The following is a 23,161-nucleotide window of genomic DNA, read 5'->3' as shown; positions in this document are numbered from 1 at the left end:
TCATTGATATTTTTATTTGATATGCTATGGAGGTCTGTTATTCATGTCGAAAAATAGCTCATTGAGCTAATGTTTCTTGTAAACACATACCCGACTTTAGATAAAGATTCTTGTATATTGTGTCTTGCAAGGCGGACGAATTTATCGGGTGAGACGATTTCAATGTCAATTCAAAACAGAAAGCCTTCTAAAAGTACATAAACAGTACAGTAACCACACAATTATCTATTCATTTGACCATACTTCCGCAAGTCACAGATCAAGGTTGGAGATCTCGAGTGTGTAAACAACCGCAACATGTCCAATTGATTTACAATGTTATTCAGAACTGCGCCGGCAAAGATATACTTCATTTCTGATGTAAGTGATATGTTGTAATTCAACACTGAAATGTAACGAACGGTCATTTTTCATCATTTGCGGGTGAAGTAAGTGTACATGTACATATATTGTCTATTTCTTTTGTCAGTGGCATTTTCATGCTGAGTGATAATATTAACCGGGCGAGTGATTGTTGTGGTTGGTTGTTGGCGGACTAATGATTCTGGAGCACTGTTTGTGCTTTTACTCTGCCATTTCTCAATATAAAAGAAGTCCGTATTCGCGGCCACACGACCAAATTACTTACACATACATTACGTGGTCAAATAAGGAACGGCACCTAGTTATTGTATCGATTTATATGCAAGTGCCAGAACAGCTGTATATATCAACACACACACAACAACATTTTTGTCAATAAGTCAACTTATACTGTTTTGTTTAGTGTTTATTTTTATTATTAATACTGCATACATCATTACATCTAAGCGTAATTTAGTATATGCATTCAGGGTTTTCTAAAAGATCTCTCATTGTCAGAATTTACTTCAGATAGTATAATTACCGCACTCATTCATTTTCATGAAAACCTGTTTTATTTTTTGCAACAATACTTCGCAAAATACCTAAACTTTGTATCGCATGCATAAAATATGATAGGATTAATAACGCTATTCATAAAGGGCATGCGCAGGGCAACTTGTATTGCAGGAGAGAGTTCAAGGTCATAGTCTCGTGATTCACTACGCAATGTAAAAGTGGCGGCAAAATATGGAGTAAAACATACGACAAAACCAACCGTAACGGCTAAAAGCATTATTGCAATTTTTCTATCAAATCGTCGCTCAGATATTGCCTTTCTGTAGAGGCTACCCTGTTCAAAATCCCCTATATCTTTGTTAGAATGTTTGGCTAACAGGTTGTCCTCAGGTTTGTTTGGCCTCACTCGTCGGAGGCGGGGCGAACTTGAGTTTGACGATATTTCAATGCTTCTATCCCAACGTATAGTAATGCTTTGGGATGTTTTCAGAACATTTGACCTGATCTTTTGTGTTATGTTCCCCTCGAATGATAATGTATCAAGATCCAGAACAGTCACGTTGGGTTCGTCGTTGTCGGCTTTGAAATACACACTTGGGCCTGGATTACGTCTCGCTGATCGAATAACCTTTGTTTGACTTCTATGGTGCCGCAACACTTTTAGTATCTTTCCATACATAAATAAGAAGGTCGCCAGTATTACAATAAACGTAACACCATCGATCAAATGTGATATCAAAACGACATGTTGCTGGTTATCCTCAACTGAACTAGTACAATACTTCCCTACGATGTACGACATATTGCCGTAATTCCACGATATATTCACGCTTACAATGTCACTTATTATAAACACCCGTGCGGACATAATACTCGAAACGATGAAAGCACAGGTTACGAACAGCTTTGCCGACTTGGTACTGAACTGCCATCTCTGTGGTTGGCATATCTTTCTGTACCTGCAAATATTCAAACACTTTCCATAAGCACATTTATTACTTTAAATAGTGTTATCAAGGTTTAGCAATGGTGTCCTTGATTGCAAACTGATTGTCTAAGGTTGTCGACATATTGCAGACTTGAGAAACGTAAACCTTACAGGTTTATACTATTTGATTTGAGCTCAATTGTGAGAACAAATGGAAAATAAATTACATCAAACTCGCGTCCTTCTGCTTGACAGGAGCGAGTGCTACACCCTTTAAGAAAATCTATTGGAACGCTAATCCGGCATGTAATGAACCCACGATCTTAAAGCAGAGAGATCGACACCTTTATATTCACAAATTGTAAGTCAACAAATGTTATCACTAACATAATTTTCGTATTGTTATTGTAATTATCTCTTTCAAACAGGATAATTATGCAGTGTTATAATTAAAAACTATTACCTGTCTAAAGATATGGACCACAGTATCATGGCGGATGAAAGCACAATAACGTGGTTTATATAGTAGGCCCCTTTACAGAGATACCGTTTTGAATGATCAATGTCCACGTACAACGTCCCGATTGTGGTGTTAATTAACAAACACGCAAACAAATCAAATACCCCTATTGCAGTTATGAAAACTGTTGTTGATCGCTTTTTCGGTCTTGATGCGTAATATGCTATAGTCAAGATATTTCCAACAATGCCAGTTACGCTTTGAATTATTATCCATGCAATCAGAGGGGTGTATTGTTCAAAATGATCTTTTGCAACGCTCTCAAAACTATCCTTGTCGTATACAGACAAATTGGTTTCAAACATTTTGATAACACTACCAGGTTTCTAAAAAAATAAAACTCCAGAATCTATCAATACACAAATTAAAAACATGTGATGACAGTTGAAAATTAAATGACTACTGTATATGGTTTTTAAAAGAAATATAACAATCAATTTAAGGAAGAAAAATATCCTTTGGCTTCCTCACTTCCGCATTAAAACATGAACGAAGGATCGAACAATTGCGATTCGAAAGGTCAAATGACCTCAGACTCGTCAGTTCTGAAAAAAGCTATTTCTATATAAATATGCTATACTAGTTTTAAATTGCATGTAATGTTTCGAAGAAAGCTTATATAACTGTATTATGATTTCATGTACAGAATGTTTGATCTACAAAAAACGTTTTGAAAAGCGTAACCTCACCAACATTATAAAAATAGATACTTTTCAATAAGGAATTGGGATGGAAATATGAGCAATCAATCATGCTTTGACCATACTGAATAGATTCTGTATTTAGCATCAGATTCCAAATTCAGAACCTACCACCCAAACAACTCTCGATGATAAAACACATTAAAACAATTTAACTTGTTTGAAATATATACTGCTTGTACACAGGTTTTAAAAAATCTTAACACAAGACTATAACATTGTAGGTTCACGAATTATAAATCTGTTTGGGATGTATGGTATTAATTCCATCGTATTCATGTTAGTTAGACGAAAACAAGAGAAAGAAATAAAAACTAGCTAAAAAAGGGCCTTTGAAACAATAACTCTTTTGCAAATACATGCTCACGTACAACGAATGCTTATTACCAAACACCAGTTTTGGTTAGCGCACTCGCTTCTCCAAAAGCGTTTCAGGCTTCTTCAAACCAAGTTTCATCACTATCCATCAATCATAACTAAACAAATTGGGCGGAAACCGATGTTTAACGCTCCCACCGCCCGCCGAACGACATCCTCATTTTAATAACCATTTCGTTGAAAACCTGGTTAAAACACTAGAAATTTATTTGATCGGACAAGTAGTTATTAAGTGTGTTAATGCAAATTTTGAGTTTGTTTGTTTCTTCTGCTTTTCATTATTTTAACCCAACCCCTCTTCAACTTTCAATTCAGCCATATAAACAAATGAAATTTGACTAATGATTCCAAGAAGACATGGGTATCCCAAAGGCTTTTGACAATACATGTAGATATACTGATTTAATACTAATCGGTCAAAATCTGATTTCCCTCCTACTACCCATTTAATGCATGTCTATTGCAAAAGTCATTGTTTTCTGCATTAAATGTTCAACTCGTGACATATGCTTTAGCATCTACTTCTTGAAAAAGTTATACATCTTCGGTAGATAATAATGGATATTTTGCCTTTCATAAGGACTTTACGATTTGGTCGGGTCATGCGCGTGAGGGGAAAATCGGATTGATAGTTTGTTTAAGGTCTTCATTATCATTCTATGGTTAACATATATATGTTCTGAAAGCGGACTCGAATTTCGCATTTTACCTACGTTTTTGTTACAGTGCAAGTCGAAATATATCCCGCGTTATACAATAAAAACATTTCGATAAACTTATTAGACAATAACTGAAAGTTCATTATATCATTTGGGAACGCATTTTTATACAAACTATCATCATGATAAGTTAAAAGGTTTTACTTGGAATCAGTTAGTGTGATGCTAAACTCTTGTTTCATGGAACAGTAAGTAATATTCCAAAAATTGTTAGTGTTATAGCTTAACAAACGACCATAACAAAACACACATACATTATAATTGCACTTCACTTGATAAATAATGCACACCGCACCAAGTAAGTTATCTTAGCATTGTATCCATGTAAAGACATATTAAATAGTTGTTACGCAGTATGCATGTCACAGTTAGGTTAAGGGTGTCTTTCGTTGCCGACCCTGGTGTCTTCTTTTTTAACCCCCCCCCCAAACAAAAAAGGGTCACGGCTTCATCACCAGGCGCCTTCATCCTATCGGAACTCCTTGGCTACTTTCCATCGAAAACCACCTCGAATGTATGCCGGTACATCAGTAGTGGTAGTTCGTAAACTGTTAAATAATAGTATCAATTAATTGTACAGTTTTATTAAAGTCTTCTTGCTCAATTGAAGTTCTACGCGATAAACTTGCAGTGTAGTTAAATGTCAAGATTGTAAACCGTCCATTATATCCTAGGTTGTTTGCGATGAAAAATGGCCGAGGTGTTCCGAATGTCCGTCAAGAAAGTGAACTCCCTTAATAAAATGAAATCAACGACGATTTTCCGAGAAGAAAACTAGACCTGGGGCTGTATTCAATAAGCAACTTAAGATTGAACTTAAAATTAAGATTAGAAAGTGTTTTGATTGGCCTGTATATTTAGCTGACCAATTGGCTGAATGGAATCACTAGGTTTGTCTAAGGATAAGATCATTATTGAATACTGGCCCTGTTATCGCATTAAAACGATCGTTATTACCGAGAGTAACATTAGCAACATCGATTTTGGACGACCACTTACGAGTGTCGCTTACATGCTATTGTCCGCGAAGGTTTATCGATTGTACCTCATTAACAACAAATCAACAGAATCATACAATATCGTGCCGTATGAAAATGTGTTCACCAAATATCGTAACTTTCGAAATGATGTAACAGATGCAATTGTACTGCTGGAATGTCCACATTTTTATAAAACAAATACCGAAACATGTTATAAAAATATTGTTTGCAACACGATCTATCCATTTATTCCTTACTTAATATTCCATTCGATACATACTGAATTACAAACTATTAAGTATCGCCAGTTTGTGTTTTGCATCAATGATGTTCTTGTCTTTGACCTTTTTCATAATTTTGTCGTTACATTAATTCACGTCTCGTATCATGTCGAGTTTGGTGCGAAATTTATGCTTGTTTTTGCACCGAACGAGGCCGATAATAACAGTCATAACAAACTTCGTTCTATTGATGTAATATGAGAATTTATCGCCTTTCATTAAATAAAAACAAACAAACTGCCAGTAATGTTTCAAATGAGATGACAACGCAAAGAAATGTTTATTTCAGATACGAATTACAATTTATCAAATAACTTCCTATTGTCACTGTTATCACTTTCCAATTATTGAGACAGAGTTCATGCTGAAAGTATAAATAATGGCATACTAAAAACAATCCATGGTCTCGAAACGAGGAAATGATTGAAAACACGCAGTAGAATTACAATAATAAAGGATATAATATAACAATCATCATCATCATCATCATCATCATCATCATCACCATCATCATCATCATCATCATCATCACCATCATCATCATCACCATCATCATCACCATCATCATCATCATGTTGAATACTAAATGGAACAAAACTATGGCAGTATTAAGGAAGAAAGTAAACGTGTTTGTCAGTCAAGTTCATTGTATGAGTAAAACGAAAAAAAAATAAAAAAAAATATTAAATAAACTTACGGCATTTCACACACAAAATAGCATTTCTGGTGGCAGTCCAAGTCAGCCCATTTCCAGCTGTAGTGAGCCCAGTAGATCAGGCAGTCCTCTCGGATGTTGAGTGCATTGCTGTTGGGCTCTCCTAAATATGGTAAATTATATTAATAAACTTAGGGCTGAAATATGTCAGCAAATAAAATGTTAAGTGCATTGCTGTCGGGTTCTCCTTAATATACATAATATTAATAAACTTAGGGCTTAAAAATCAGATTACAAATAACAAGACTTTCGAGTGGAATTATGTGTGATTCTCTTAAAATATGGCAGAATATCTGAATAAATATAGGTATTCAGCCCATATCCAGTGGTATTGTTAGACTCTCTTGATTTGGCAGAATATATTAAGAAATATAGGGATTAAAAATGTCAGCCATTAATAAAACAAATGTACGTAATAGTTGTAAAAAGTCAAGAGTTATGCTTATTGCCATACATGTGCGTACCAATTTGATTTCTTGAAATATTTATGTATGGCTATGTAAATGTTTGTCCCCATGACGACGGCGGGCGACACCAAGGCTATAACAAAGTATCGACATGTTTCTTCGTATACTTTACTAAAAGGTTCATAAAAATATTGGAGTATATTCCATCTTAACAAACATATCCACATGACCACCTGGTTAGGAGCCAATCAGTCTTTGGCTCATATAAATGACTGGAAATATTTACAATGCATTGTAACAGGTGTACAAATTCGGCACAAATTAACTAGTTCAGTAACACATGGCGAGGCATAGAGTATGGCCTCATTGCAATATCAATTATTATTAAAATAGAAACAAATGATTGCCTTTAAACCCTATATAAAGGAATTCATTTAACAATTATTTGATTTTCAGACAAGTGTTGAAATTTAATAAAATATATATACCATTGGAAGTTTTTTCTTAGTATTATTATTAACTCCAGTAGAACATGGCTGCTCAAAAAATGGCGACAATGTATTTTTTTCTTCTAGTTTATAGTGGCCATCAGAAGACCTGCTAGTAATTCGGATTTAGGTTTACTTTCATTATAACTTTTAGGGAATTGTTGTGATTTGCCCTGACTACCTGCTTATACTACAATGGTGTGTAAAATCCTCTTTTTACGAAAGGAATATTAAAAGATAAACTGTGTGGAACACCATTAGCAGAACCAAGATATACTGACAGCTGGAACTCTTATAAAAAAGCTAATATTACTCAAATATTGTCAATAAAACCACAATTTCGAAAAGCGTTAGCGTCGCGATTTGCCAAATCGTTGTTTCGTGATTGATTTGATTATATTATTCACGTGATGTTACCAATGTCTTTAAAAAAGTTCAAATATCCATATAGTTTTGTTGTTTCAGTCCTTGTGGCCGAGAGGTTAAGACATCGGTTTTCTACTCTTTTTTTACTATACAGGCGTCACGATAAAACCAGAATAGTTGTTTATACTTAAAGTGTAATTTCAATATCAAAGAGTAAAGCAATTATAAAATAAGTGTTACACTGTAGACTCACCAGGACCCCAGTCTGTGTAGTTGACCTTTTGATTACTGACATTCCAGACGAACTCCCCTTCGGTTATTTCATCTGTAGCTCCAAGCCAAACATGAGCATCTCTTTCTGTAGTAAAATTTTACATGTTATTGTCAGATGACATGAAATACAATATTAATGATTTGGCAGAGTGAGCATAGCGAACTTAGAATAAAACCTCATTTGCAGACACATTGGTTGACAAATTGTCAACGCAAAATTTAGCACACGGACTAAGTATCGGATGAGTGGTAGAAGTCGTAATTCTATATGACTAAGCTTAATGATTTATGATAACCTATCTGCACTTTAAATAACTGAAAATGTACGTAGTACTCTTAGCCAGATAAATTGCGGACTTTAATATAAAACATTATATGTCTTTGGCGTTTACCCAGTGTCATTAAATAAGGTTTATGTTTAAACTTTTTGCTACTGAGCTTATTTCTGAAGCTTTTTTCATAACTATTCAAGGAAATATCTTTAAACGTATAATAAATCGATAAGTTATTACACAGATCTGGGACCAATAACAATCTTACTCCCAGATATGACATTATTTATGAAAATAACGTTGAATGAGGCGTGTATAATTTGACATTATAATTTTATATACAAGTCTTTCTGAATTGCTTTATAACATATATATATATATATATATATATATATATATATATATATATATATATATATATATATATATATATTCCTTGTTTTATTTCCATGATAATATTCCCGCTATATATGAACTGCTTTGAGGGTTTGTCCGAAGGATCGGTAGCTTACATATAGCTCATGAATGTCTATATTAGGCATCACATACCATTGACGAACCTGTTGACAATGAGCCCCTTGATAAACGCGTTCTCTGAGTAACATCAGCAAGGTAAGCGTGTGGATGCGTAGAACAGAGCGCCTGTACATGACAAAGACGTTTGTTTTAAAAGCAAATTATATGATTGATGCACAGAAGAAACTTGTAAATTTTAATGTACTGTTTTGTTTAACTCATTTTTTAATGATCAAAACAAAACATATTGTTTGCGTACAGATAAACAAATAGCCATTATAGAAGGGGTTTCAAATTAAAAGCTGTGTGACCATACATTTCCCAGTTAATAAACATGCCAAAATATCGCATTGCATGCCTCGAAACATGGCGCATTTTGTTGAAAATTACGGATATATCAGACGCTGATAACGTCCCAGCATGCAATGCAAAATTTTGGCGCTTTTATCAATTCCAGTAGTAAATATGATTGCAGTGAAAATGGGTTGACTTTATCCAGTCATATTTATCATGATTCTAGCCAGTCATATCTGCCATGCCAGTACAGTTGATACTATCCAGTCGTATTTGCCATTATTATATCCAGTCATATTTGCATTGATTCTATCCAGTGATATAGTCATATTTGCCATCATTCTTTTAAGTCATATTTGCCATGATTCAATCCAGTCATATCGTCCATGCCAGTGAAGATATAACGTTAAAAACGAAATTACCGTTGATTCTATCCTGTCATCTGCCATGCCATAGAAGAAATTACGTTACCTTACATTATATCCAGACATAATTATCATGTTTCTCGATTTCCAGTCTTATATACCATGTCAGTGAAGAAATAACCTTACCTTTGTTTCTATTCAGTCATATTTGTCATGCCAGTGATGAAAAAACCTTACCTTTGTTTCTATTCAGTCATATTTGTCATGCTAGTGATGAAATAACCTTACCGTTGATTCTATCCAGTCATATTTGTCATGCTAGTGATGAAATAATCTTACCGTTGATTATATCCAGTCATATTTGTCATGCTAGTGATGAAATAACCTTACCGTTGATTCTATTCAGTCATATTTGTCATGCTAGTGGTGAAATAACCTTACCGTAGATTATATCCAGTCATATTTGTCATGCTAGTGATGAAATAATCTTACCGTTGATTCTATCCAGTCATATTTGTCATGCTAGTGATGAAATAATCTTACCGTTGATTCTATCCAGTCATATTTGTCATGCTAGTGATGAAATAACCTTACCGTAGATTCTATCCAGTCATATTTGTCATGCTAGTGATGAAATAACCTTACCGTAGATTATATCCAGTCATATTTGTCATGCTAGTGATGAAATAACCTTACCGTAGATTCTATCCAGTCATATTTGTCATGCTATTGATGAAAAAACCTTACCGTAGATTATATCCAGTCATATTTGTCATGCTATTGATGAAATAACCTTACCGTAGATTATATCCAGTCATATTTGTCATGCTAGTGATGAAATAACCTTACCGTAGATTATATCCAGTCATATTTGTCATGCTAGTGATGAAATAATCTTACTGTAGATTCTATCCAGTCATATTTGTCATGCTAGTGATGAAATAACCTTACCGTTGATTCTATTCAGTCATATTTGTCATGCTAGTGATGAAATAACCTTACCGTTGATTCTATCCAGTCATATTTGTCATGCTAGTGATGAAATAATCTTACCGTTGATTCTATCCAGTCATATTTGTCATGCTAGTGATGAAATAACCTTACCGTAGATTATATCCAGTCATATTTGTCATGCTAGTGATGAAATAATCTTACCGTTGATTCTATCCAGTCATATTTGTCATGCCAATGATGAAATAACCTTACTGTAGATTCTATCCAGTCATATTTGTCATGCTAGTGATGAAATAACCTTACCGTAGATTCTATCCAGTCATATTTGTCATGCTAGTGATGAAATAATCTTAGCGTTGATTCTATCCAGTCATATTTGTCATGCCAATGATGAAATAACCTTACCGTAGATTATATCCAGTCATATTTGTCATGCTAGTGATGAAATAACCTTACCGTTGATTATATCCAGTCATATTTGTCATGCTAGTGATGAAATAACCTTACCGTTGATTCTATCCAGTCATATTTGTCATGCTAGTGATGAAATAACCTTACCGTAGATTCTATCCAGTCATATTTGTCATGCTAGTGATGAAATAATCTTACCGTTGATTCTATCCAGTCATATTTGTCATGCCAATGATGAAATAACCTTACTGTAGATTCTATCCAGTCATATTTGTCATGCCAATGATGAACTAACCTTACCGTTGATTCTATCCAGTCATATTTGTCATGCTAGTGATGAAATAACCTTACCGTTGATTCTATCCAGTCATATTTGTCATGCTAGTGATGAAATAACCTTACCGTTGATTATATCCAGTCATATCTACCATTCCAGTGATGAAATAACCTTACCGTTGATTCTATCCAGTCATATCTGTCATGCCAGTGAAGAAAGTAACAGCTCTCATCATGATGGTCCCAGCCGCTGGGACACTGGCCAACAGCAACGGTAAATAGCGCTTTGGTAAAAAATACAATCATTGCAATACACTATTAAAACGTATTTAACCTCGGACCCAAATTGGAACTTACCACGGAGTGAAATTCGATGAATCACAATGATATTTTAACAAACATGGACAAAAACAAACAGAGAATAAAACAAAGCATTAAACGGAAAAGTAATTGTTATTATTTAATCGTATGTAGATGCGACATGTTTTGATGATATAAATAGTGAGTGAGTGAGTGAGTGAGTGAGTGAGTGAGTGAGTGAGTGAGTGAGTGAGTGAGCGAGTGAGTGAACGAGCGGATGAAGAAATAAACGAATGAACACACAAAAGAGCGAGCGAACGAACGAACTAATAAATCAATTAATAAATTTCATCGGATAGAAATATAACAGAAGTAAAGAAACAGCGGAGCAGAAGTATTTAAATATTGAATTTATTTTATGTTAAAACTTTACCTGCTGCAAATAAAAGCTGTAACATTTTTAATGAAACACAGGTCATCATTTCAGATAAAACGTATAAAAAGTCGTCTGGTACACTACATATTTACACTAAAAAGATAACAAAGACATGTATTGCCCAAACAAAAGCAGACCACACTAAAAATAAGGATGGAAAGAATGAGTTCGTGTAAAAATGTGCATCTGCAAATGACTATTATGATTATCTCGTCGTTAAAATTATTACCAATTAAAATGGGGAATATAAACTGGGCGATCAGGTCTCAATATCCCGAAAATACCTATAAAGTTAATTCTCAAATGAGAACATAAATTAAATGAAGCGATTATGTTAAAATCTCCGTAGCACAGAAAATAATACACTTCTTGAATTATATAATTATATCAAAAATGTTAAAAGTTTCAATCCATTAAGTTGCATGAACCATTGTTATTTAGTAACACTGGCGAGTATGCATAAATAAAATAAATTGACCAAGTTCATTTAAACTTGCCCAAGATAGTGATATAGTGCAAAAATAATACAAGTTAATAATACCGCTTAAAATGTCGGTGATAAAATCATCTAGTGGGTGTAAGTGCGACCAATTATCTGCTTTGTCATGATTAAGTACCACATACAAGTTAATAATACCGCTTAAACAGTCGGTGATAAAATCATCTAGTGGGTGTAAGTGCGACCAATTATCTGCTTTGTCATGATTAAGTACCACATACAAGTTAATAATACCGCTTAAACTGTCGGTGATAAAATCATCTATTGGGTGTAAGTGCGACCAATTATCTGCTTTGTCATGATTAAGTACCACATACAAGTTAATAATACCGCTTAAACTGTCGGTGATAAAATCATCTAGTGGGTGTAAGTGCGACCAATTATCTGCTTTGTCATGATTAAGTACCACATACAAGTTAATAATACCGCTTAAACTGTCGGTGATAAAATCATCTATTGGGTGTAAGTGCGACCAATTATCTGCTTTGTCATGATTAAGTACCACATACAAGTTAATAATACCGCTTAAAATGTCGGTGATAAAATCATCTATTGGGTGTAAGTGCGACCAATTATCTGCTATGTCATGATTAAGTACCACATACAAGTTAATAATACCGCTTAAAATGTCGGTGATAAAATCATCTATTGGGTGTAAGTGCGACCAATTATCTGCTTTGTCATGATTAAGTACCACATACAAGTTAATAATACCGCTTAAACTGTCGGTGATAAAATCATCTAGTGGGTGTAAGTGCGACCAATTATCTGCTATGTCATGATTAAGTACCACATACAAGTTAATAATACCGCTTAAACTGTCGGTGATAAAATCATCTATTGGGTGTAAGTGCGACCAATTATCTGCTATGTCATGATTAAGTACCACATACAAGTTAATAATACCGCTTAAAATGTCGGTGATAAAATCATCTATTGGGTGTAAGTGTGACCAATTATCTTGCTCTATCATGTACAACATACAAGTAAATAATACCGCGTAAACTCTACGTGATAAAATCATCTATTGGGTGCAAGTATGACCAATTATCTGCTCTATCCTGATTAAATACAACATACAAGTAAATAATACCGCTTAAACTCTACGTGATAAGATCATCTATTGGGTGTAAGTGTGACCAATTACTCTGCTCTATCAAGTTCAAGTACAACATACAAGTTAATAATACCGCTTAAACTGTACGTGATAAAATCATCTATTGGGTGTAAGTGCGACCAATTATCTGCTCTATCATTCAATCATAACCATTTAATGACAAGAGAAATAAAAAAAGTCGCTAATAATCAGTTTGTGACTTTATTAGATTTTCACATTATATTAATGCGTGCCTTTTTTAGCTTCTCTATGGGCTAAATCATGGGAGGGAAATATTATTTGGAATAATGGCAGTAGCCAATCAAGAGGTGTCGCAATTTTAATTAAAAAAAATATTGACCTACATATAGTTGAAAATAGTATCTATAATGACGAGCACGGTAGAATAATATCGTTAAGAGCCACTCTCTCGGAAGGCTCGTGTAATCAACTTACTAATGTATATACGCCAAATGCCGGCAATGATAGGAAATGTTTTTTCAATAAATTAAAGCACTCGTTAGGAAACAATTGTAACCATATTATTGGAGGCGATTTTAACTGTACTTTCGATAATAGCCTCGATCGGAAAGGGGCTGCAACTGTCGATGTAAAAGCAGATGAAGGGTGTCAAGAATTAAAAGCCCTGTGCAATAAACTTAACTTAGAAGACGTTTGGCGTCGAAGAAATCAGGGCACCAAGTGCTTCACATTTATAAGAAATAACGCAAAGTCTCGTATAGACTTCTTTCTCAGTTCAAAAAGTATTGATGACGAAATTGAACAATGCAAAATTGTACCTTGTATTTTTACAGACCACAATACAATTGAAATTAAAATAAATACCGAAAATGTAGCTCGCGGACCGGGACTATGGATGTTCAATACAAGGTTATTAAACGACACAGAATATGCTTCTCTAATCAAATCATTTTGGTCATCATGGACACATAATAAAACGTCATATGCTAGTTGCAGTGAATGGTGGGAAATGTCAAAAATTAAAATTAGAGCTATCACTTTAGAATATTCCCAGTCAAAAAGCCGCTCCAAAACAAATATTAAAAAACTAGAACAAAAACTCTCGGAATTACTATCTGAAGACCTCACTCCCGAAATAATTGAGAAAATATCAAACATTAAGCAGCTCATAGCGGACTATTATGATTCAAAGTTAGAAGCCCATAAATTACGCTCGAAGGCTAATTTAATTCAGCACAACGAAAAGTCGTCAGACTTCTTTTTTAGTTTAGAGAAACAACGCGGCAAAAATAAACTATGGCATCACATTAAAACAGACTCGGGGGCGATTTAATATGGTATAGTATCGATATTAGAAGAACAAACAAAATACTATAAAAAGCTATTAAATTCTGAAGGCACTGATTCCGTCTCAATGGGCAGACTTATAAACAAATTACCAACAAAACTTTCTGAATCAGATAAAGATAAACTAGAATCAAATTTAAACATAACTGAGCTTGACAACGTTATTAAAACTTTTAAACGTGGGAAATCCCCCGGGGAGGATGGAATCACTGCCGAATGGTACCAATTTTTCTGGGATATTATAAGAGAAGATTTCCTGATGGTAGTTAATGAAATATGTGATAATAAAAAACTTACTGACTCTCAATATAAAGGTATTATATCATTAATTTATAAAAACGGCGATAGAGACTTGCTTAAAAATTGGCGGCCGATAACATTGCTTAACGTTGACTATAAAATAATTTCAAAATGTCTTTCAGAACGCCTTAAGCCGATGCTTCCAAAACTTATTCACACCGATCAGAAAGGTTATGTAAAAGGCAGGTATATTAGTGAGGCGAACAGATTTATACAAGATGTAATAAAATACGTCGATGAATCTAATGAAGAAGGCATTATAATCTTTCTCGATCAAACCAAAGCCTTCGACCGGGTTGAGTGGTTATGGGTGGAAAAATGCCTGGAAAAATTCAATTTTGGCGAAAATTTTAGGTTATACATCAGAATGATGCTATACGGCTCCAAAGCTGCAATAAAAACCAACGGTTTCATTTCCGAGTTTTTCAGTCTGTCTCGTTCTATTAAGCAGGGGTGCCCGATCGCCCCCCTGATCTATATCCTCCAAGCGGAAGCCATGGCAACTGCGATCCGCCAGGATAACAATATTGAGGGTATTAAACTTCCCTCCCGCAATACTGATAACAGAGAAGCGCGAATCAGCCAATTTGTAGATGATACTCAACTTTTTTGCAGAAATGAAAAATCTCTTCCGCAAATATTTCACAATTTATCGGACTATGAAAAGGCATCCGGATCTAAACTAAATAAATCGAAAACAACCGGTCTGCTTATAGGTAGATTAAAAAAAAACTCACCGAAGTTTAAGGACATATCGTGGACAAAAAACAACGTTAAAACCCTTGGAATTCACCATGGATATAACATTAACCACGATCTTATTTATTATTCTTTCATCGCTAAAATAAAATCTTGTATTAACATTTGGAAATCACGCAACTTAACGCTGCAAGGGAAAGTATTGATAGTAAAAACGTTTGTTTTATCTCAGCTTCTTTATGAAATCGAAATAAACGGTATACCGGACAAGTACTCGCAAATGATCGATAAAATTATTTCGGATTTTATATGGGAAAATAAACAACCGTTAATAAACAAAACTACTTATCAATTACAACGCGATCAAGGCGGCTTGAACATGCCAAGTATAACCGTAATTTGCAAGGCATTAAATATTAAATCTATTTACAGATTAATTCAATCTGAACCACAAAACTGGAACACAATAGGCAAATTTTATCTGCAATCAGAAGATGACAGATACGAAGAAAACTATTTTTTATGTAAATGCTCGTCATTAAAAAACATGAGATTGTCACTCGGAAATAATCCCTTCTATATAAAGGCTATTAGTGACTGGTGTGATTTTGTCCACCTATTGACAAATAATGACTCAAATATGAATACACGGCTGTTCGGAAATCATTTAATAACCTTTCGCAATAATCCGTTATTTTTCTCATCCTTCACAAAGAGTAAATTAATAAATCTCGAACATATCTGGAGTACTGAACAGGAAATTTTTTTAGATGATAAAGATTTATACACGCAATTAAAATACAAACAAAACTGGATATCAGAATGGACCACAATTAAAACGGCAGTTACAAAATGTTTACAAGCCGATAAAGCTAAACATACTACAAACATACAAATAAAAATAGCTGACAACATCCAACTACGCCGAAAAACAGGCAAAGATATAGACTACTACGATTTAAAATTAAAAGACATCCACCAACTGTTTAATAGTAAAACTTCAAAGTTAGGAAGTGAACGAAAATGGGATAATATTTTAAATATTTCCCTTCCGTGGACCAAAATTTGGAGTTGTCTATACAAATCAAAAGCGTCATTAAAAGCAAAACAGTTGCAATTCAAAATATTACACCAAACGATATTCACGCAGCAAAAACTTAGCAAAATGAATTATTCAGACGGACTTTGTAAAATTTGCAACAGTGAACAAGAAAATTTAACTCATCTGTTCTGGAAATGTAAGCACGCGCAAAACTTTTGGCAGGAAATAATTCCGATTGTCGAAAATATAGCCTTAAACACATTACAAATAGAAATAACAAACCAACTATCAACAGCCTTGCTTGGACTCTTTATTTTTCCAACAAAATGCAAAATAATAAATACTATACTGTTAGAAACAAAGTGGCGTATGTGGAAAAGTAGAAACTGCATAAACTATGAACAGAAATACACAGATATTAAGCTGATGTTACTGGACATTAAACTATCTACTATAGACCAATTAAAATGGTCTGACAATAACCGGTCAGTAGAATTAGTTAAAGAGTACTTTATTATTTGATGTTGCATTTTGGCTCTTTTTTTCAGAATGTATGACACTTCAGACACATTAAGGACTGTTGTCATGTGTAAACTTGTATAAGTGTTTACCAGCTTTACTATTAAGCTTTAGCTGTTACTTATTTGTAATTTATTGATAAACATCCGTTGCCTTATTTTACTCATTTTGCTTTCGAGAGTAAAATAGTATCTTATTTCGGATAAGAAAAACAAAATCATACGAGTACAATGCACATTTTTATATTGATCTCAATCATTAAAAAGGCACTTTTGAAGTGCATTGTATCTGCTGCTATGCTTTTACCACTTTTGCTTTCAAAGGTAAAAACATTTCAAACTCAGATTTATTAAACATATGCAATATATAGTACTGCTATTTTAAATATCTAAACATTTTTGTTAAAACTGTAACTTGATAACTGCATGCACTTTGAATATTACTGTTTTTGAATGTTGTAAGGGCCCATGGGGATGGCCCCGACCCCATGGTCCCTATTACGGGGCAAATAAAAGGGGTCCTCGAGACCTCAAAAAGAAAAAGAAATGCGTGCCTTTTGCTTGCGCATAATGAACAATTGTCGTAAAGCTTCATAAAAATCGGCATTTGGAAAACATCGGCTATCTACGCCAAACGACGAGCCCCGAGCGTATGTCGTTGCATTAGTAAAAGTAGTTCGTAATATTTATTAATTATTAATATTTATTAATTGCAGTGAATACCATGTAATTTGAATTTAATTTACTAAGTTCAAATTGATTCCCATTGAAATGTGTTATCGCATAAACCATTAAGATTACTAAGATCGAAGTCCTTAGGCTTAACTGCTTAATTGAAATGACTAAGCGGACTACTTGCAGCGTAGTTAAATATTAAGAATGTTAACATTGTGAACCGTCCATAAACATCCGAGTTTGTTTCAAAGGGTAACGGCCGTGGTGCTCCGATTGCAAAATCAGACAATGTATTTCAGCTTTTGACGTGTCATTAACAACGTATAATTCCCCACCTTTGACTATTGCATTGGCCTGGTATATCATCAGATGCCATTTTGTTTGTAGTCGAAATCATACTATTCCTTAAGAACAATATAAGCAATTTAATCTGATACTCTCTTGGTTGTTGCGATATAAAATCGAAAATTATACCAAATGAAGGTCATTGTTTTTGTTTTTTGTTGATGATGTTGTTTATTCGCATACATGAGGTGAATGGAGATTGATACAAGGTTTTAAAATCATAAAATGTATAACACAGAGACGGTAACAAATACTTGACGCCATATGTTGTGACTGCTCTTAAAGCTGCACTCTCACAGATTGGCCGTTTTGACAATTTGTTTTGTCTTGGAACGAGCCAATTTTTGCTAAAATCAATGGAAACCAGTTATATAAGACTGCTAACAAAACTTAGATTGCATATTTTTATATTTAAGTTCAAAATTTGATGTTCTATGTAGTTTATAAACTGTTAGTAACGGTATAAACCATGAAACATTAATTTTCGAACGGAAATTTGAAAATCTGCGATCTTATCTTATATCAGCAATATTTTACCATTGGTTTGCAGATATTTACGCAAAAATTTGCTCTTTCCAAGAAAATGATAAAAAGGTTGTAACAATGGTAAATCTGTGAGAGTGCAGCTTTAAGGATTTGTAATTAACATATTTATATTTTGCGATTCAAAATAGAACATAGCTGTTTTTGATGCTTGGTTACGTATTTCGAACAAAAAAAATGTTACAATTATCAACAAACATGACTTTAAAGGGACTCGATAACGTTTTCGTAAAATTCACTTTTTTGTATAAAGTTAAAAAGTCACCATGGTTTGATGAACAATGTAAACTTTGCAAAGACGTGTTTTGTCAATCGAAACGCTTACTTAAAAATAACCCTAGTGATGTTAATCGCATACTGTATAAATGCTAGAAAAGATTTTTGCTCCGCTAAGACAAGAGCCAAACGACTTTACTATATTAAAGAGAAGTCTACTCTTTCTTCTTTAAGTAGAACAAATTCCCGAAAGTTTTGGAAATACATCAACAAATTTAAGGGATCTACAAATAAAGGGATATCTAATGACATTGGAATTGATGATTTTGTCAATTATTTTAAAAACATGTCTGACACCCCGCATCCAAGTACTTTTAATGCGGACTATTTTAATAGTGACACTGCTGATGATGTTACTATTGATGAACTTGATAGTCAGTTCACACCTGAAGAAATATGTAAAACCATTTTAAGCCTTAAACGACATAAAATGTGCGACATTTCTGGAAATGTCGCAAACTTCTTTATTGACTCGAGGGGTTTTATTGCGCCATATCTTACCAAGATTTTCAATTTTATTTATGATAATAACATATACCCGGATGTTTGGTGTAAAGGTTCAATCGTGCCAATACACAAAAAAGGCGACCGTCAAAATCCCTCGAACTATAGAGGTATTACCTTAGTTAATGTTATTGCTAAGGTGTTTTCGCTCAAATTACGCAATAGAATAGATAAATGGTGTGAAGACAACGAAGTTTTTAATGACTCTCAATTCGGTTTTAGAAGTAATAAGAGTACAGCCGACTGTGTATACATTCTCCATCTGTTGATTCAGTATGTTATAAATAGTAAAAACAAACTGTACTGTGCATTTATAGACTATGAAAAGGCTTTTGATACTGTAATACACAATGCGTTATGGATCAAGTTAGTTCAGTAAGGTATTAGTTCCAAAATGATAAATATGATTAAGTCAATCTACAGAAATGTTAAGTTTTGTGTAAAGAACTTTAGCAGTATGTCATTTTCTGAATATTTCGATATTACACTTGGTGTAAAACAGGAGGATTTTATTTATTTTGTTTATAAATGACGTAAAGGACTCACTTAATCTTACAGATATGACTGAGCAAGACTTAAATTTGCTGTCAATCTTTATGCTATTATTCGCCGATGATATTGCTCTCTTCACAACGAACCCTGTTAGCTTACAACACCAATTAGACTCTGTTTATGAGTATTCGTGTAAATGGGGACTGAAAGTTAACACTAACAAAACTAAAATATGTATATTTGAAAGTAGGAAAACTGTTAACAATTTTAAATGGTGTATTAACAATGAAGCTATTGAGGTTGTTGATAATATTTGTTACCTAGGAATTAATTTTACTCATACTGGTAACATGCGCAATGCCGTCACAATGTTACGTGAATAGGCTCTAAAGGCATATAATCATTTACTCTCTATATTTAGTAGGGTATCACTTGATGTTAAAACAAAACTTTCTTTGTTTGATTCTCTTGTTGTACCAATAGTATTGTATGGTTCCGAAGTATGGGGTATATACGATTTTAATGAGATAGACTTACTACATAAGAAATTCTGTAAGACAGTACTTGGTGTTAAATCACAAGCATCTAATGTTGCAGTTTTAGGGGAACTTGGACGGTTTCCCTTATCATTATTTTGTAAGGAACGAGCTTTAAAGTACTGGCTTAAAATAATGAAAACTCCAGATTCGCTTATGCATATAGTCCTTCTTAAACAAAGAGACATCGGTACATAACCCACGTACTAATACTGTATGGCAAGCCTCACTAGTTAAATATATATATAGTCTTGGTTTTGGTAATATTGTTAACGTTTCAATCCTGAAAACACTGCTTACTATCTTCATATATTAACTTAAAGAATAAGGGATCAGTATGTTCAGACATGACATGAGGCTTTATCCAATCAAACAAAAATGAATTATTATTGTACGTTCAAAACGGATTTTGTATGCGAAGATTATCTCATTTTCGTTAAGAGTGATAAATATAGAAAAGAATTGTCTAAATTCAGACTCTCTGCCCACTGTTTAGAGTTTGAAACTGGTAGATATACAAATAGCGTTAGGGAAAATAGAACTTGCAAGTTATGTACTCAGAACATTGTAGAATCAGAATACAATTTTATGTTATGCTGTCAGTTTTATGAACATCTTAGAAATAAATATTGTATCAAATCAACCTGGCAAACACTGGCAAAATTCAAGTACCTTATGGGTAGTAAAAATAAGAAAACTGTTAACAACATCGCGAAATTTGTGTACCATGCTATGAAACTTAGAGAAGATAGATTAAAAACTTAAGCTGCTTCTTAGAAAGAATCATCTGTACAGTCAACATATTTGTTTTAATATATACTGTGTTTTCCTTGATATTTCATATACAGTACGTATAGACTAATTTACTAAGCATAGTAGCACATAATATATACTTTACACTTGTAACTTTCACAGTTTATAGTATCATTATCATAATTTAGTATTATATTCATTTAACATATTTGATTGTATGTACATATGTGTTTGTCTTTGCCATAAAATGCTTGTTTTGTAAATGGCCAAAGGCAAATTATGTCGATTGCCAATAAACTTTGAATTGAATTGAAAAATAAAATAAATGCGTAGCAAAAAATATGATTGTTAAAACTACAAAACCATACTGGAACCCTCAGTAAATGTTGGTATTTGCTCACATATCGCCTTCGAAGACCACAAGTTTTATTTGCGTTATAAGCGCTAATAACCTGTTAATAACGGCTTTGTTGTTGCGTTTTTGCGCAAATGGATCATTGACGTAATCACGAGATGCTATATATTATTAAAATGTTTAAATATATATTTCCATTTTGTTTATGTCCTGTTGACATAGTGTTGGAAGCGTAAGTGTTCTAGTTTTGTTCTTGATTTTTTACCGGCGTTGGTTCGCATCCCACTAAAACGCAAATATTTTTTTTATACAATAGTTGTACCTTCTGCAATTTCGATATCGATTAAAATAATGATACAATATCTGTTTTAGCTGCATTACCGGGAAAACTCGTTTTTGGTCGAAAAACGTGAGCGAGTCCCTTTAACAAATACAACAGAAATGCGTACGAAAATCTACTAAACGAGATCAGGCAACTGATCCTGCAAAATGACATTCCCATAAATATATGGTATCATAGCCTCAGGGCAAACAATAATTACAGTTATTTTCTACTTTTTTAAAAGAAAGCTCTCGTACACTATTGTGTTCTATTGCTATCTGATCCTTGACCTGATTGTTTGTCCCCTTCTTACCAAGTCTTGATCACTATCATCAGAGAGCATTGGATGCAATTTAAAATGCATATAAAGAAAAAGTTAGCGGTAAACTTAGTTTTTCCAAATTCACAATTGTCCTTTAAACATATATTGACAAAGAATTCGGCGATAAATGCATTTATTGCACATAAACTATAACTTAATGCGTTAACTGTCTTAATGTATTAACATTAAATTTAAATCATTTTTATCTAATGTGGGACATTAAAATATGCACTGAAATGGCAAGTAGTGATTTATGATTGGAATCAATTGTTTATACATGGAATGTCCATAATAGTTTCAAATGCATTTCTGGTTTTTAATAACAAAACTACGTCTAGAACATTAAAATAGCCAAGGCCATAAAATGTATCAACTGAAATAAATACACACTATTAGCCTAAACTATATTAACAAGCTTAACATTTATATACGATAATACATATTGTTTTCTAAAAGAATAATGATTTTAGTGTTTACATTTAAAACAAATACGTTAGCAAGCATTAATAGCGTTGTATTGACGTTTTCAGTAAGAATTATAATAATCATATTCATTTTAAACCATGTATCAAAACCACCGTTTTTTAGCTTTACGGGTAATTTTGTCTAAATGAAAAAGCAATCAGTTTCTAAATTCATAACAGACACATATACTTTTATATCGTTTTCATCAACTATCATTAAGAACAAATCCGTACTGGTAAGTGCTGTTTATTTCACTAGTATTTAACCAGAAATCAAACACCGTAAACGAATGTTACAGGGATATCGCTGATGATTACTTTACAGTCCGTTTAAGAGGCGACCTATTTATCAATAAATTAAACATCGACTTTTCATCCTGTTTATGAAACTATGTCAAGCAGTTTCAATTGCTTATAAAAGTATGCTCTACGTTCATATAAATACATATCATTTAAATTGACTTCATTTCGTTGAACTGACACCGACAGCGCTTTTGTAGAATACAGGCCGTGTTTATTATTGACAACGTTCTGCGTTGAAACACGAACCTTGCGGTATGATATAAAATAACGTAAAATAAGCTATGCAAATACTGACAGTTGTGTGGATATGGATTTCCGAAACGCATCAATGACTAAGGACGAAGTAC

General features: G+C 33.5%; 1 protein-coding gene across 1 annotated transcript; it reads right to left on the bottom strand.

Annotated features, from left to right (window-relative positions):
- Positions 1–815: 815 nt before the first annotated feature.
- Positions 816–9,148, bottom strand: LOC128204463 (uncharacterized). Its single transcript, XM_052905878.1, has 5 exons — positions 9,122–9,148; positions 8,450–8,531; positions 7,598–7,702; positions 6,066–6,186; positions 816–1,820 (listed from the first exon to the last, which is right to left on the bottom strand). The coding sequence occupies exons 1-5, from the start codon at positions 9,146–9,148 to the stop codon at positions 917–919; spliced, it is 1,239 nt and encodes a 412-aa protein (XP_052761838.1). The 3' UTR covers positions 816–916.
- Between the last annotated feature and the right edge of the window lie 14,013 nt (positions 9,149–23,161).

The sequence above is a fragment of the Mya arenaria genome, chromosome 10 (genome assembly GCF_026914265.1).
Source record: "Mya arenaria isolate MELC-2E11 chromosome 10, ASM2691426v1".
Classification (NCBI taxonomy): Eukaryota; Metazoa; Mollusca; class Bivalvia; order Myida; family Myidae; genus Mya; species Mya arenaria.
The sequence above is the reverse complement of the archived record's forward strand: the minus strand, read 5'-3'. Positions and strand labels throughout refer to the sequence as shown.